The 14,814-nt window shown below is 40.4% G+C and overlaps 1 protein-coding gene across 1 annotated transcript in view; it reads right to left on the bottom strand.

Moving 5' to 3' along the window:
* SEC63 (SEC63 homolog, protein translocation regulator) overlaps positions 1 to 14,597 on the bottom strand; it is a 58,451-nt gene extending 43,854 nt beyond the window's left edge. Inside the window, exon 1 of the mRNA XM_017829359.1 lies at positions 14,433 to 14,597. Coding sequence (XP_017684848.1) covers positions 14,433 to 14,556 — 124 coding nt within the window. The 5' untranslated portion in view covers positions 14,557 to 14,597. The remainder of the gene's footprint in view (positions 1 to 14,432) is intronic.
* Between the last annotated feature and the right edge of the window lie 217 nt (positions 14,598 to 14,814).

Raw genomic sequence — 14,814 nt, forward strand, 5'->3', positions numbered from 1 at the left:
TTTGGTCACCGTCCTGACTGACCTGACTACCTTGCTTGTAGAAATACCTAACATCAACATGAAAATGCAGTACCAGTGCTCTTGGAGAAACAGGTGACTAACAGAACTCTGTTTACTTAATCATGTAAAACTACACCTAATAGGATATGACTCCTTTTAGTGTTTTGCTAGGATGTTTTAACAAGCTGCTGTGCATTGTCTGTATAAACCTACACCACAATGCCCTGCTTCTCAAACCTGCTGATGTCCAGCCCTGCAAGGAGCAGACGACCCTCTCCTTTCCCCGCCTGGCATCCTCCCTGCAAGAACCACCAGTACTCTTTACCTTACCATGCCAAAAACCTTCCAAAAGTGCCTTAGAGAAAGGCACCTTGGAGAAACATAAAACAGTTGTGCAAGATAAACTGACGACTTGGCATAAACTCAAATAAAAACTGTCCACTAACTGTGGTTTATAATTATCAGAGAATTGAGGTTTTGGAACAGTTTTCCAGTAACAGTTGCAGAAGACACATTTTGTGACCACTCTGACAACAGCAACAGAAGAAAAACAAAAAGACCAACCCGAGGCAAGTGGTATGAGCAAAATTTAAGCCCTGTGAATATGTAAACAGCACACACCTAAGTCAGGCAAAAACTCCCTGGCAAAGGGAGTCCTGGAACAGGTATGCTGCACAGGGGGACCTCTTCAGCCAAATACCAAATGAAGGTAGGATGCTAAGCAGCCATTGCATTTTTTACACATGCATCTGAATGGTTCTGGATCAAATCTAATTATAGTTGATTAAACAATATCAAAGCAAAAGCAGTTTATTAATCCCTTTCTGATCTTGGGATGGCAATGGTCTCATCTGACTATCAATCCCAGAAGGAAAAAGGGCAGTAAAAGATGAAGGATTTTTTACAGTTACCTGTTCAGAATCTAAAGAAAGAATAAAATCCTACTCAAATTGAGGCTAAAGCCCAGACTACTCAAATTCTTCAGAGGCATCCTGAGGCACTTCCTCTGTCACATGCCATCATTAACACATATAAACTTGTGGAATTCAAAAACAGGCAGCTACTTGGGCAAAAGAAGGAGTACAGACAGCATCACTCCCAGTTTAGGCAGAAAGCCACTGGCAAAATACCATACTGAGTAAGAAAGCTATATTCCTACTGTATCCAGGAAAAACAGGCCTCCTGTTTATTTACAGAAAATGTATGTGATTGTACCAAAGAAAATACTTATCTTGTTAGGAAGACACTGATTGCAGAAAAAAAAAAAATTAAAAAAAACACTTAAAAAATAAAAAAAAAAAAGAGGAAAAAAGAGGACAGAAAGTTTTTTTTTAAAAAAAGAAAATAAGGACTATTTTTTAAAAAAGAAAATTAAAAAAGAAAATTACAAAAGGAAAAGAAAAAGAAAGAAAATTTAAAAAGGCTAGCAAAGGCCACAATACCTGTGCTTAACAAAAGCAGCAACATACTCCTAATGAGAAAGTTGTGGATAAATGAGGTCTTTTTTGCTTTGCCTTTGTCTCCCAAGGAACTTCCTTTTTACACAAGTGGATTTGCCATGCCACAGAATTGGCACACTGTCCTTGCAATATCCTGCAGACCCTGATCACACAGGAGTAAATATATTACAAACCGCTCAAGGTAAAGCTCTGCAGTGAAATGTGAATTGTACCTTCTTTGGATTTTAGCTCTGGAATCCTTGTTCTGTCAGTGAAAGAGATTCAGAGTTTGAAAAGCAGAGGAGTTCTCCTGTTTCTTGTTGGTCCAGATCATTGCTCCCCATTACAGTATGAGAGCACTTCTGACAACATCCTTTGATGATCCATCTTTACAGGGAGACAAGCTGGGGGGAGGGTGGGGGTTGAGGGGGGAAATGCTTTTCCTTTAGTCAAAATGACTTCTCATTCAATGGGCAAAACCCTTAACAATAGTGAATCTCTCCTACTTTTTTAAAATAGGTATTAAACAGCCTTGAAAAGCAAAGGCATAATACATCCCTGGGCTTTTGAGTTAATCTCACTAACAATAATCATTGCATCAAGATATTGTTAAAGCACCCTCTCAGAGGATGATGCCGACTGCAGTTCATTTCTGTAAATAATCTGGGGAAGCATCCCATGCTTGCTTTATTTCCCTCCAAATTGTTCCGGATGCATCCAAGGTTCCTGAGATACACAAGCAGATTTTTACCAATACAATTCTGACTCACAGGGGTTCTCACAAGTACCTATGTATAATATCTTAACCAATGTATGCAAATATCCAGCCAAAACTACATCTTAACATACTTTTCAAGTTCTCGAGAAATACAACTATGCCTGGACATAGAGCCATTGACCACAAGTCTCTGGCTGCACCCATCCAGCCAATTATTTATTCACTGAATAGTCCACCCTTCAATTTGTATTTCTCCAATCTGAAGATAAGGATGTCATGTGGGACTGTCACAGAGGCCTTATGAAATTTAGGTAGATGACATAGGTTGGTCTTCCCTTGTTGATATTGCAGTCAATTCCTTTGTATTCCAGGTGACAACATGGGTATCAGTGGAGAATGTTTAAGTAAACAACTGAGTCCTCTTGGTTGGAACTTATATATGCCTCTGGAATATCCAGGTCTGTAAGACAGAGGTGTCTAGCTTTTCTGGGTGGGTAACCTAGACCACACAGTTCTTGGGTAAAAACAGAACAACTAAACACTCAGGTTCAAAGAGACCTCTGGAGATCACCTAATCCAACCCTGCTGCTCAGGAGGGTCAACAAAGCACCTGCTCAAGGTCTGGCCTTTGAGTAGCTTCAAGGACAGAGAGCTCACTGTCCTTCTGAGCAGCCTGTTCTACAGTTTGATCATCCTCACGAGGCAACAATTTTTCTCATATCTGTCTCAACCTCTGTTCTTTACCCATCACACAATGGGTGAGGAACACAGTACACATGAACACAGAAGGAAGCTACTCACAGGTTGGATTTGCTGTTTCCATAGATTGTGTCTATAACCGAGCCATGTCTGACTTTGAAGTTCACCCATCTTATATATTTGTTTCCAAAGAAACAGGAGGATACACTTAATCCTTAGGTACGCTTGACAAATGATCCTTACCTAGACCTAGCCTCCAGGTTCTGAAGGTCCCAAAAAGTGATCCAAAAGAAAACCTAAGGAAGATTCTGGTAGCTTTTAGCTGTCCTACAAATGCACTATGATATTTTTAAAATTTTATATGCTTTAGTTATAAGTACTGATGACAATAGCCTTATTTGTGGTATTTTTTTCCATTTGTAGGACAGCTAAAAGCTACCAAAAAAACTAATACCCAGAATACATGGAAGTCACTGGTTTTCCATCATTCTACCTCAAACAGCAGGAAAGAACAGAAGTACATCCTAGCCTCCTGTGTCCTTTCTACCTCCAGGCTACCAAGAAAAGCAAAGGCAGAAAGTCTAAAATACAGATCCCGTGGACTTTGTGAGAAAGAGAAATAGGAAGGAAGAGGTGCACATGAAACATTCTGCCCACCAGACGCAGACAATTCATCCAAAGGAGAATGCTGTTTGGTTTCAAAAGAAAATTACTTCTTTCAGCAAGGAACACAGAGTGACACAGTTCTGCAGCCCTAGGAAATGCTAAGATCACTTCAAAAACAGACTTTCACAAAAATTATTTGCAGCATGTCATCCTCTCTCTACACTCAAATGGAAAACTTGTACCTGTGGAAAGCATCAAGAGATGCAAGTAAAACACACAGCATGCAAGTCTTGAGTAAAGGCTACAACCCAAGGGTACTGCAGCTCTAAACATGAAATCTGTTCTGTTAAAACTGAGGGCAACAGGCTCAGTCGAAACACTCTTTCTGGGTTTGCTGTTTTTTATTCAGGGTTCTACAGTTCTAATCCTCTGAACTGTGCACTAAATACGTTCTTCCCATTTACTTTTCAACAGCTATGTGTATGTATACATATACAAAATCTGAGGTCTTGGGCTTTTTCCTGTTTCAACAATTACAGAAATTAAACAACTGTATGAACAATTTATTTACTGAGGTCTTGAACTGAAGATCTCTGAACAAATTTACTTTTTAAGCACTGAACCATTTCTCAGATAACAGCTGATGAACACAAGTATGAAAAGGCTACCCTACTGCCTTACTAGGCAATTTTTGCTTAACTCTATTGACATTTTCCTTGATAATTATTATAAAATAAGACTCCACATGGATACAATATAGTAACTGAGAACAATTTAAAAATCACAGTGTTAGGAAAAAACTCTACAAAAAAAGCTACTAATAAACACTGATAACGATGTTTTAAAGCAGTAACCCATCTTTGCCAGCAGCTAAAAGGTAGGATTCAAACTCACAGTAAACTCACAAAGTCAGAAACTCCTCTGAAGTACTAAGTAATTTCAAACCTTATTATAATAGGATTGACTTGCAAAACTCCAAATTAAAGAGGCATGAAGCAAATTAAAGTCATTTTAAAATGTTCTAAAATGCATTTGCTTAAATCCAGAAGCCTTTAAAGGACCACTAGTGTTTTCGTTAGGATTTAAAAAAAAAAAAAAAAAAGAAAAAAAAAAGTGTTTCAGGACTTTGTACTGACCATAGCAGTGAAGAATGAAATGATCTAATAGATGCCTTCTAACTTTAACATCTATTATTGTAAGAATTGTCGTCATTACCTTGAGTTTAGCTACAAAGAGGTCATGTCCAAGTTAGCCTCTTCACTACAACATTTACATCTGAATAATCTGACCCTAGTTGTTTTCAAAGAGATTTTTTCTGTCTAGCAAATATTCACAGAAATAACCCAAAAAATATCATGTGTTTTGAGTCACATTAAAGCTCCAAACAGTCCATAAACTACAAAAAGTCCTGTGAAAGACTTTAATAGCACGGCTGCTCTTTCCAGAGCATGTTTTGAAGCAACTACGTTAAGCTTAAAAGGGACAAAAAGTAACCTAACTTTTCATTCACACAGTTCAACACAGAGGTGCCGACTAAAAGATAGCATTTGTTCCTAAAAATTTTAATAAACAGCAACATAAGATGATTCAACATCTTGCAAGTTAACTTCTTTTCAGTTTACTTACTCAAACTTTCTGTTTACAGTCTCAGGGCACAGTTCCACACTGCACTACTCCTAATCAAGCCATTTCCAAACCTTGTCCTTCCTATTAGTATACTGTCTTATTTGTACTGACAAAACCATCAGTGGGAATAACTATACTAAATTTTAAGCTACATCACCTAAATTACCACATTTATAGTAGAGCTGGACCTACAGGTGTATTGTAAAACTTTAAGAGAATCTGAGAGGAATCAGAAAACCGGCCATTTTAATATGGAACGACACTCATGTGAGTTAGGTTATCAATTTCAGATGAAATCAACAACAACGAGGGGCTCCAAGAATACACATTCTTAATTATTAGCTTGATTTTATCAGTTTAGTGCGGTAGGAAACAAGAATTCATTCAATCCAAACCAAATGTAGACAAAAGTCACTTAGCATATCACCAATCACTGAACCTGTGTTCAGTGTTGTTCTGATGCACACCTCGAAGGAACTATAATAAAGGATCAAATTAGTGGACACAGGGATAGGTACCATACATCCACTTATCATCAGTGGGGCTTTTGTGAAGGTAAAGTCCTCTAAAGGAAGTAAACATATGGAAGAGGAAATACTACTGATATAGTCTTTGGTTTCCAAAAGGCTTTTGAAAGGTTCCTCTTAGAAGTCTTTCAGGACAACAATCTAACTACTGCAAAAATAAATATGTGACTAGAAGAGAGAGTGAATGGCCAATTCTCACAGCAGAAGGAAATCACCAGGAGCTCTGTAGCAACTGGAACTACAACACTCATATTTCACTAATAAGTAACCTGAGTAAAAGGGTGAGCAGTAAAATAAGGCTTCTGGATGATTTTAACTTTTTCTGGGTAACAAAGACAAGGGTATCCTGAAAAATTGTAAAGATCAAGTGAGTAGACTACAGAATGGTGCACGAAATTCAGGGTATGAAAACGTGAAGAGCAATGGGAACTATGCTAATATAATATGTACTACGATGAGCTTGAGGCTGACCATTATCTCTCAGGAATGCAGTCTTGGCGTTGTGAAAAACTGCTCTGTATAAACCTCAGCTGAATGCTTATTAGTTATAAAAATCAAAGCAAATGTTTAGAGCATTCCTATGAGGAAAGGAGGGCAACATTACTCCACCACATAAGTTTGAGCCATGTACAAGCTTGAGGCTGTACATACCTCGAGTATGATGCACTGTCCTAGTCCCCACCTCTCAAAGACGGGCAACTAGAAAACATTCGATTAAGGTGAACGAGGGTCATCAAACATATGAGAAGATTTACGTCCAAAATATAAGCTACAAATCTTCCAAGCTGGGAGAGAGTCAAGTGCAAGGAGAGGTAATGGAAGGCTGTAAAAAACCTAAGTGACAGCCAGGACAGACAGAACTGAATGTTTACTGCCTCTTCCAGTAGAGGAAATAAGGATCATCAAGTAACATCAGAAGATGGTGCAAAACAAAGCTGATTATTTGCAGTGTGGGCAGCCAAGCTGGTGACCTCCTTACCACAGGATGGTATAGATGCTATAATAAAAGAGTCGCTGAACTGAAAACCACTGGAAATAGGGAGAATGTGCAAAGGAAGCAGCATTTCTGCTTGTCCCGTTATTCCTTCCTTAAGGCATACACTTCTGTAATACCACATAAAAAAAGACACCTGACCTGACCCAGTATATCCATTCTTTTGTTTCTAAAGAAAAAAGGGTATTTGAAACTTTATTGGTAAGCCTCTGCAGAAGCCACAATCCTTGCAAATATTCTAGTTTCAAACAGTTCATCCAGCAAACCAAGATAAAGGAATCTTCTGAATTTAAAATGCTCGTAAGCAATTTTCTGTAAAAGGGAAATACTAAGTGAAAATCTGAAAACACCTCTTCAGTCTTCTTAATTGTACAATTATTTAAAAACTGGTGCAGACACTAATCTTTTTGCTCAGGAAAGAAATTAAGTACCTATTTTGGGCCTCTCCCTGTTCTTAGTATGTTCTAGACAGCACGACCCCCTTCACCATGAAATGGAGATGTGGATGTCTGGTCCTGGCTAATAACTGAGGGAAAGGCCTACAAACCCCGCAGCGGGAGAAGGTAGCACTGCAGGGTGCAAGGATGTAGCAGAAGCCTAGTTTATACTTATTCAAACTGCTGCAGGTCTGAACCCTTCTTCACAGGTATGAGTTTGAAGAACAAATAAAAAAAAAAAACAAACCTCCACGACAACCAACCAACCAAAACAAAATAAACCAACCAACCACTAAAAAACCTATGGAATCGCTGTTGATTCCATTCTTTGCCATTTACCTTGCTCGTCTCTCAAAATTCCTGCTCACCCTGCAAGAATGGTTTAGCTGCTCATGAGACCATAACTGAATCATCACTCTTTAGTACTGAATATATCATGTTAGATAGCACCAACTTGAATTCTCTAATACATAGCCTGTATATCCTGATAGTTTAGTATCATCTATGTGAGTAATGAAGATACCCTTGCAGCAAATATTAACTGAACAAGGTGTGTAATAAAACTTAGGACACAGTTTACATAAGCTTCCATAACAAAGGTTGAATTTTTTAAAAATAGAAACTTTATTTTCATGTGCATGCAATGAAAGTAAAGTTCTTGTAATAGCTTGGTCTTCAACTTGCCACAAAAAGCTTTTCAGAGTTAAGTGTTCAGGACAGTCTTGAAACTACTCAACTAATCTGTAACAAAGGGCTATTAATTTTATTTTACTGCTAGGAAGCTACAGTGCTCATAATAATATTACAATAGTTAAAAAACTCCATGAAATGACAGGTTTTTTTTCCCCCCCAAATAACAGAGCAGTTTGGATAACTATTCAAATGCTTTGTTTTGAAAAATATTTTTAGAGATAATTGCTAGGCATTACTAATAACATCTCATAACGTTTGCCCCTTCTTCAAATGTTTCTCAAAAAAAACCCTACTGCTTCAAAATAGCAATATAGTAAAAAAAGCTATCAAAATAGTGTTAAGCATCACCATTACATTCTATTCTGCCTTCTAACAGTATTTTTCTGAACTTAAAATGGTTTAAGTCAACCATGGTACACTCAGTCTCTCAGTACCTCAAAAATCTCAATTTGTACGTAAGAACAGTTCTTAAATGCATAACTGCATTTCACTGACTCTCCTCCCACTTCCTGACACAATGATGAAAGGTTATACTAACAGGAAAGGATAAGCATACACACATATGGGCACAAAATGCTTATATTCACAGACATCAAGTTTTCACACTCATGCTTATCCACCACAGCAGCAATGAGCACGGCATCCTGTGGTTTTATCCTGTCCTTTACCAGCATCCTGTACTTTATCCTGTATTACCAAATACCAAAATACTGTGAAATACTTTTGGAGTAAGGTTAACAAGATTTCAGTGAGCTGTAGCCAAGAACAGGCATCACAGTTAACCCACTCCAACCAATCTTATCTCACACCAGAGGATTAGAAGCAGCACAGAAGAATTTTACCAGGAGTGGAAGCAGCATCTCCCCCAGCTGCCGTGGGGTAGAAATGCTCATTATTCCATTACAGATAAAACAGAAGAATCACTGCCTGTGTTCTCTGCACTGGCTTGAGTCACATCTAAGTTGCAGACTCACTGTTTGTCCTTAGAGAGCCAAATAAACTTTATAGCCTCCGTTCCCCTACTTCCAAGTTAAAGCAGAGGATTAATATAAATCTCTGAAAACAGCCTCAAGATATACAGACGAAAAGTGTACCAAAAAATTACACAGAAACCTTAATATTTACAGTACTACATAGAGAGATCCAGTATAGTGGGCAGGTATACAGAGAAACAGGGTTCTTAATACAGAAGATCTTTCTCAGGTCTTCTACTCAAGGTTTTGAAAGTGAGTGTCAAGTACTGGCTACCTATAGAAGTATGCAAAAAACCCCACTGCTTCAGAACAGCATTACAGTAAAAATTTAACAAAGTAATATTAAGTGTCAACATTACATTATAGTCCCCCTTTTAATGGTCACCTAGTAAGCTGTATTTTTGAAATATTTCTGCATTCTGCCCAGCCTCAAAGCAAAAAGGCTAGCCTAGAACCAGAGCTCTCAAACTGCCTATGCTACTTCCTAGAGGCATGGCATCTTCAAAGATTAGCAGGGAATAGCCTCTTTTAGCCAGATTTTTTAAAGGCTTTCTTTGTATTGACCCAGTGCTCTTCAAGAAAATTTTATTACATCTCAAATAGAAACACTTGAGAGGGGAGAGTGCAAGGGAAGAAGATTAAAGAGCAACAGGACAACATATAGCCAGGGCTCCCCAACAACAGCAACACCCACCCCACCCCCCAAAAAAAACTAAACACAAACAACCAACTAAAAACAAACAAACAAACAAACCCCCACACACTCTGTATGGATCTCTATTACAATGAAAGTACACTGAACAGCTTTTATCCATTTCATATAATTACTTTTTCCTACATACAAAAATGCAGCAGATCTTTTTTCTTTTTTTTTTAATCTTTTCTACAGCAGGTGTTTATATTCTTACACTTGCAGAAGGAAGATCTATGTTCCAAAAAGAATAGCTCCTACAGCCTCTTTTCTATCAGAGACTGCAAACTTTTATTAATGGTATCCCTGCATTCACAGCTGTTATTCTTTGGGAGTTTTGAACTATTTTCAACATCATCTTTTTGTTCAAGTTACTGTAAAAGACTCAGGACAGAGACATTTATTCTTTCCAGCAACTTTGTAATACATTATGAATACCTAATGCCCTAAAACAGGATAATTCATTTAATGCAGACCTAAATAAACTAAAAACAATGAATAAAATGAAGAACTTCCAGATAGATGCACTTAACTGCAAAGCACATCGCAACCTATGACCACCTGTTTCAGCACAGCTTTATGAGTCTCAATTCAGCAGCACAGGTGGAAGTCAAAAAGTACACAAAGTTCAGCAAACACATCAGCATTGTGCAACAACTGGCAAATTATCCAACTAAACTCATTCACCTCTTGCTCTCCATTTCCTTTCTAGGTTCTGACATTTAATCTACACAAACCTTCACTGAAATTGGTTCAAAGCAAGTCCAACAATAGGAAGATACTTTGATGGGCATTCCTCCACCACAAATTGCTGAGAAAAAAACATCTTTTCGTCACCTCTTGCAATTAAGTTTTTGAAAGACAACTTAAAAATTCCCACTGCAGAAAATACCTTCTCATTAAGAAGTGAATCTGCACCAGAATAACTTTTTAGCAATCATATTTTTTGTTCCCAATTAAGAGCAGTCCTTGCAATAGTTTTCCTCACAGTAATTAGGCTAAATTTATACCAGTACTTTCCCAAAACAGAGGTGATCCAGAAAAAGTGCGAAATTCTTCTAGTAATAAAACGCATATAAACACATATATGTTCTCAAGATACCAGTCAAGGATAAACAATACAGCAGTTTCACCATCACCCAAAGCCATCACCACCACTGAAAGGATCAATCTTCTTCCCTCACTGTCACATCCTGCACCACCCCAAGCATCCATAAAGTTCTACCCAGAAACTAACACACATTAAAAGCAAGACTGAAAGAAGGAAAAAAAAAAAAAAGGCCAAAAATTAATCTCAGCTAAAACGAGCTTATTCCAGTCACCCACACTGTTTGGGTGCTCTACTTGGCACAAGGGAGGGTGAGAAATAAGACTTACTCTGTTAGAGCACTACTACCTTGATGCAGTTATGAAACTGCAGCCCAAGACACAACGCTGAACAATTAACCTTTTATAAGTGCCTTATTAGCTCTAGAGTGAACACCGAGGAGGTAAAGTCATCGGGAAAAATGCAGTTTAAAAACTCAGTTATCTGCTTGTTTGGTTTATCAAAGCTGAGGTAATGAAATTATAGGACAGTTCACAGGGTGACTAGCACACCACAGCAAAACCCTCCCAAATATTAGTACCAACCCCTACTGCAAGCTGCAGCAACACTTCATATGGACTCTCTCAGAATGCCTGGAGAAGGCAGGTTTAGACACTCAGGAAATAAAGGAAGCTCAAATTTTACTCAGGACTTTTCAGACACAAATCATGCTGTTCTTCCCAACAATAGAACTGAAAAGGCCTTTCAGAAGTTTATTTTAAGAAGCACTAACAGCAAAATCTTAATGGCTCTCCTACTAAAAATCTGACATTAGGTAACACATTTTGAGTTTCTTCCATATAGTAAAGCAATATAGACACAGTCTAACTCTCCAATCTTCACTATAGCAAAAACAAACACTGAGTTTTTGGGGGTTTTATTTATTCTATGAGCATTTACTACAAAAATACAGTACAGAACAAATCCTAGAATGTCACAGGCCATCAGCAATTCCCAGATTTTTGCTGTTTCTCCACTGGCACTCTACTGTATCACGTAGCAGCAATCCATGGCAGTGCATTTGTAGAAGGCAACTGCAAGCACCGAAGGCTCGACTTCCCCGCTAAAAGCATTTCACTCTTACTTCAGACTAGCTCTAGTTCTGCTCTTACAAAACAATGTGGCTGAAGCTCATCTTCCAACCTAGTTTTTACCAAAAAAGGAATCTGGTCTGTGTCTTCTGGATGCTCTGCTTTACATTGCAAAAAGGGTCTTGAAGCAAGGAGGACAGGCATCTGCTCTGCTTCAAAAGTTCCCTTTGACTTGCTCCTTTCACTGCCTACAGGCTCTCCTCGAGCTGGAGCTGAAACAGCTCACCTGTCCAGCTGCACTTCACCAAGTCCACACAGGGCCACAAAGGCTGGGTTCTCTAGCATAGGCACGGCAAAACACAGTTCCACAACAAAAATGTTAGTTCTACACACAGAGAGCAGAGGTCTTGGCAGAGCTTATTCAATTTGACCCAGCACTGTGCCCCTCTGGTTGGAAACCCTGTCCTAAATGAGCATAAAAATAAACATCTCATATCAACGTCCAGATATTCCTGCTCACTAAAGGAATCAGGAACTAGCAGTGCTGGAAGACTTCAAGACATAGGCCTCCTCTCAGCTTCTGAAATGTGCGGTTTGGCTTTGTCTTGGTTTGTTGGTTTTTCTAAACTAGTGAATTACTCTGAAAACATAAAGTCATGGCTAAACAATTCATACTTTGCATCATTACAAGGTTTTAATTTATTCTTGAAATCTGGTTCAAATGCCAGGACAGGTATGGTTGAATTAATACAAAAAGCTGTGAGAAAACTACTGAGGGCATTTTGCTGGAAATGAGCCACCCAAGAGCCATACACTTAAACAACTCAAACAACACGATATTCTACTACTTAGCAGACTTACTGAGATCTTACTTAGTAGATCAACATTAGTTCCCAGTGTTGATCTGCACAACACCTCAACTCTTCATTTAAAAACAGTCTGCAGAACAGAACTCACCCAGGAGACTGCAGGCACGCTATTAATCTACATGCTAAAAACTGGACCATATTCACATTTTAAAATCCATTAAGACAATTATGAAGCAGAACCACTCATTGCTATGCCTGGTAAATTTCACTTAGTTGATTCATTTTTTTGTACCAACAGCATAATAAAATTTATCTTTTGTTTTGGAAAGTATGGTTTGATACAACCTTGTAAGAAACTAGCACTAATTGCAGAACAATATGCAACAGGCCTTCCATACTCTGGATGATGCTGGCTAGAGGAAAAGAAATTATTAATGTTTAATGGCAGGCCTATTTCAAAACTGAGTAAAATCCATATAGCCATATTCCAAAGTCAGGTTTTCATTTCCTGCCATTCTGTAAGGATATCTGAAGATCAAATATGTAAGGTGAGTAAAGTGTTTCCAAGTTTGACAGCATTTCTACAGCTTTTCCTGCTTCTGTCAGCCCCTTGAAACTGAAGTTAACATCACTCAGTGTCCCTGCTGGCCATACCATTCTGCACAGCATCTCAAGTAAGTCACAACCATTTTCCCAAGAAGCAGCTCCTAAGAACTACAGAGGAAGTAAAGCATTATTCAAGAGAAAGAGAGATTTTCTCCCCCGCTGCCTCCCACCCTTCACCAGAACAAAAATAAAATAAAAATATTGAGTTTTGGAGAAAGGTTACAGAAGTAATCTTCTCTCTCAGATCTCCTGCTCCTTAAATACAACCCAAAGATTACAAAACATCTTCAGCAGTAACACCTCCCTCTTACAACAGTCAGGACACAGAAAGATGAGGCAGAGAAACCTTTCTTTTCAGCAGAAAGAGCTAACTCCTCAGCCAGACAAGAAGTAGTACCTGGAGGGCAGAGACCAATCCTCCAAAGAGGCCCTGTCAGAAGCCACATCTGTCAGCAATCAAGACCGTGAATAGCTATTATTTAGCACCAAAACATTTGTCCTCTTACTCCCTAACAGAAAGTCCAGGATTAAGATTTCATTGCTGAGTATTTCTTTTACATATAAAACTAAGTTAAGCAGAACCTGGCAAGCCATTTAAAACGGCATCAAAAACACCAGATACTGAACGTAAAAAGATGCAAGGAGCAAAACGGATTCTTCACAGATTTCAAGGCACAAGTGTTCTTAAGAGGTCTGTAGGTTTCAGCGATGGGAAACACATCAAGCATCCCTGTTTTACTCAGCGTTTACTATCCTGCTTCTAAATACAATTTCTACAGCTTTTTTACTCTCAAAACTGCAGTTAAAAATGTGTTCCTGCGCAGTCCATATACCAAAACGCCTTCTCCTTCCAAGAATAGAGGGATGCAGTAAAGACAAAGAGGAAAATTACTTTGGAAATGAAATTCTGAACTATTAGGAGAAACTTTCTAATGCAGCTCGGTGACACAAAGCATCACCCCGAAGGGTGGAACAGAAATGTAACCCTTCGGACATTTAACCGCGACTTGTAGCGGGAAAATATTAAATCCTCTTTTCACACTCGCTGTGACCTTATGGCACACAAAAGCAGAGCTCGGTAACTTTTCCTCTCTGGCCTCAACTCAATAGCTTATTCTCTTCTCCATGGCTAAAATTTAGGTCACCCGCCCTGAAACACTCCGGGAAGGCAGGGAGGAAAACCCAAGCCCCAAACAAAGCCCCGGACCCCGGCGCAGCGATGACTCTGCAGGAGCAGCGGCGCGGAGCCGGGCGGGCTCGGGGGGGCGGCCCCTCGGACCCCCCGGGCACCGCTCGATGGCTGACGGCGAACACCCCGCGGGGCCGCCGCCTCCCGCCCGCCGCATCCGGGGGTCGCGGGGCAGGGCCGGGCCGGCCGGGCGCCCCGGCTGGGGGGCCCCGCCGCGGGCCCGGCCCGGCCCCGCTATGCCACGGCGGGCGGGCGGGCGAAGCGGGCGAGGAGGAGCCCGGCTGTGCCCGGGGCCGGGCCGCTCACCGGCGTGCTGGTCCCGTGGCCACAGGTAGTAGGTGGCGGGGATGACGATGAGCCCCACGAAGCTGGTGAGGAAGTAGAAGAACGTGTTGCCGCTGTCGTCGTACTGGAACTGCTGCCCCGCCATGGCCGCGCCGGCCGCCCGTCCCCGCCGCCGCTGCTGCTGCTACCGGCGGCCCCCCGGTGTCGCCGCCCCGGGGCCGATCCAGCCGCTCCGGGATCCCGCGAGATCCCACGCTCCCGCTCCCCCGCCCCTTCCCGGGCCAGAAGGAGACGTGTCACTGCTCAGCCACCATAGCTGAGACTGTGGCGTCACGGGCCCGCCCGCCCGCAGCCCCCCCCCGGCCGCTGGTTGGCTCGTCGAAAAGCCCCTCCCGTCAGGGTC

The sequence above is a fragment of the Lepidothrix coronata genome, unplaced genomic scaffold, assembly GCF_001604755.1.
Source record: "Lepidothrix coronata isolate B3197 unplaced genomic scaffold, Lepidothrix_coronata-1.0 Scaffold5, whole genome shotgun sequence".
In the NCBI taxonomy this organism is placed as follows: domain Eukaryota; kingdom Metazoa; phylum Chordata; class Aves; order Passeriformes; family Pipridae; genus Lepidothrix; species Lepidothrix coronata.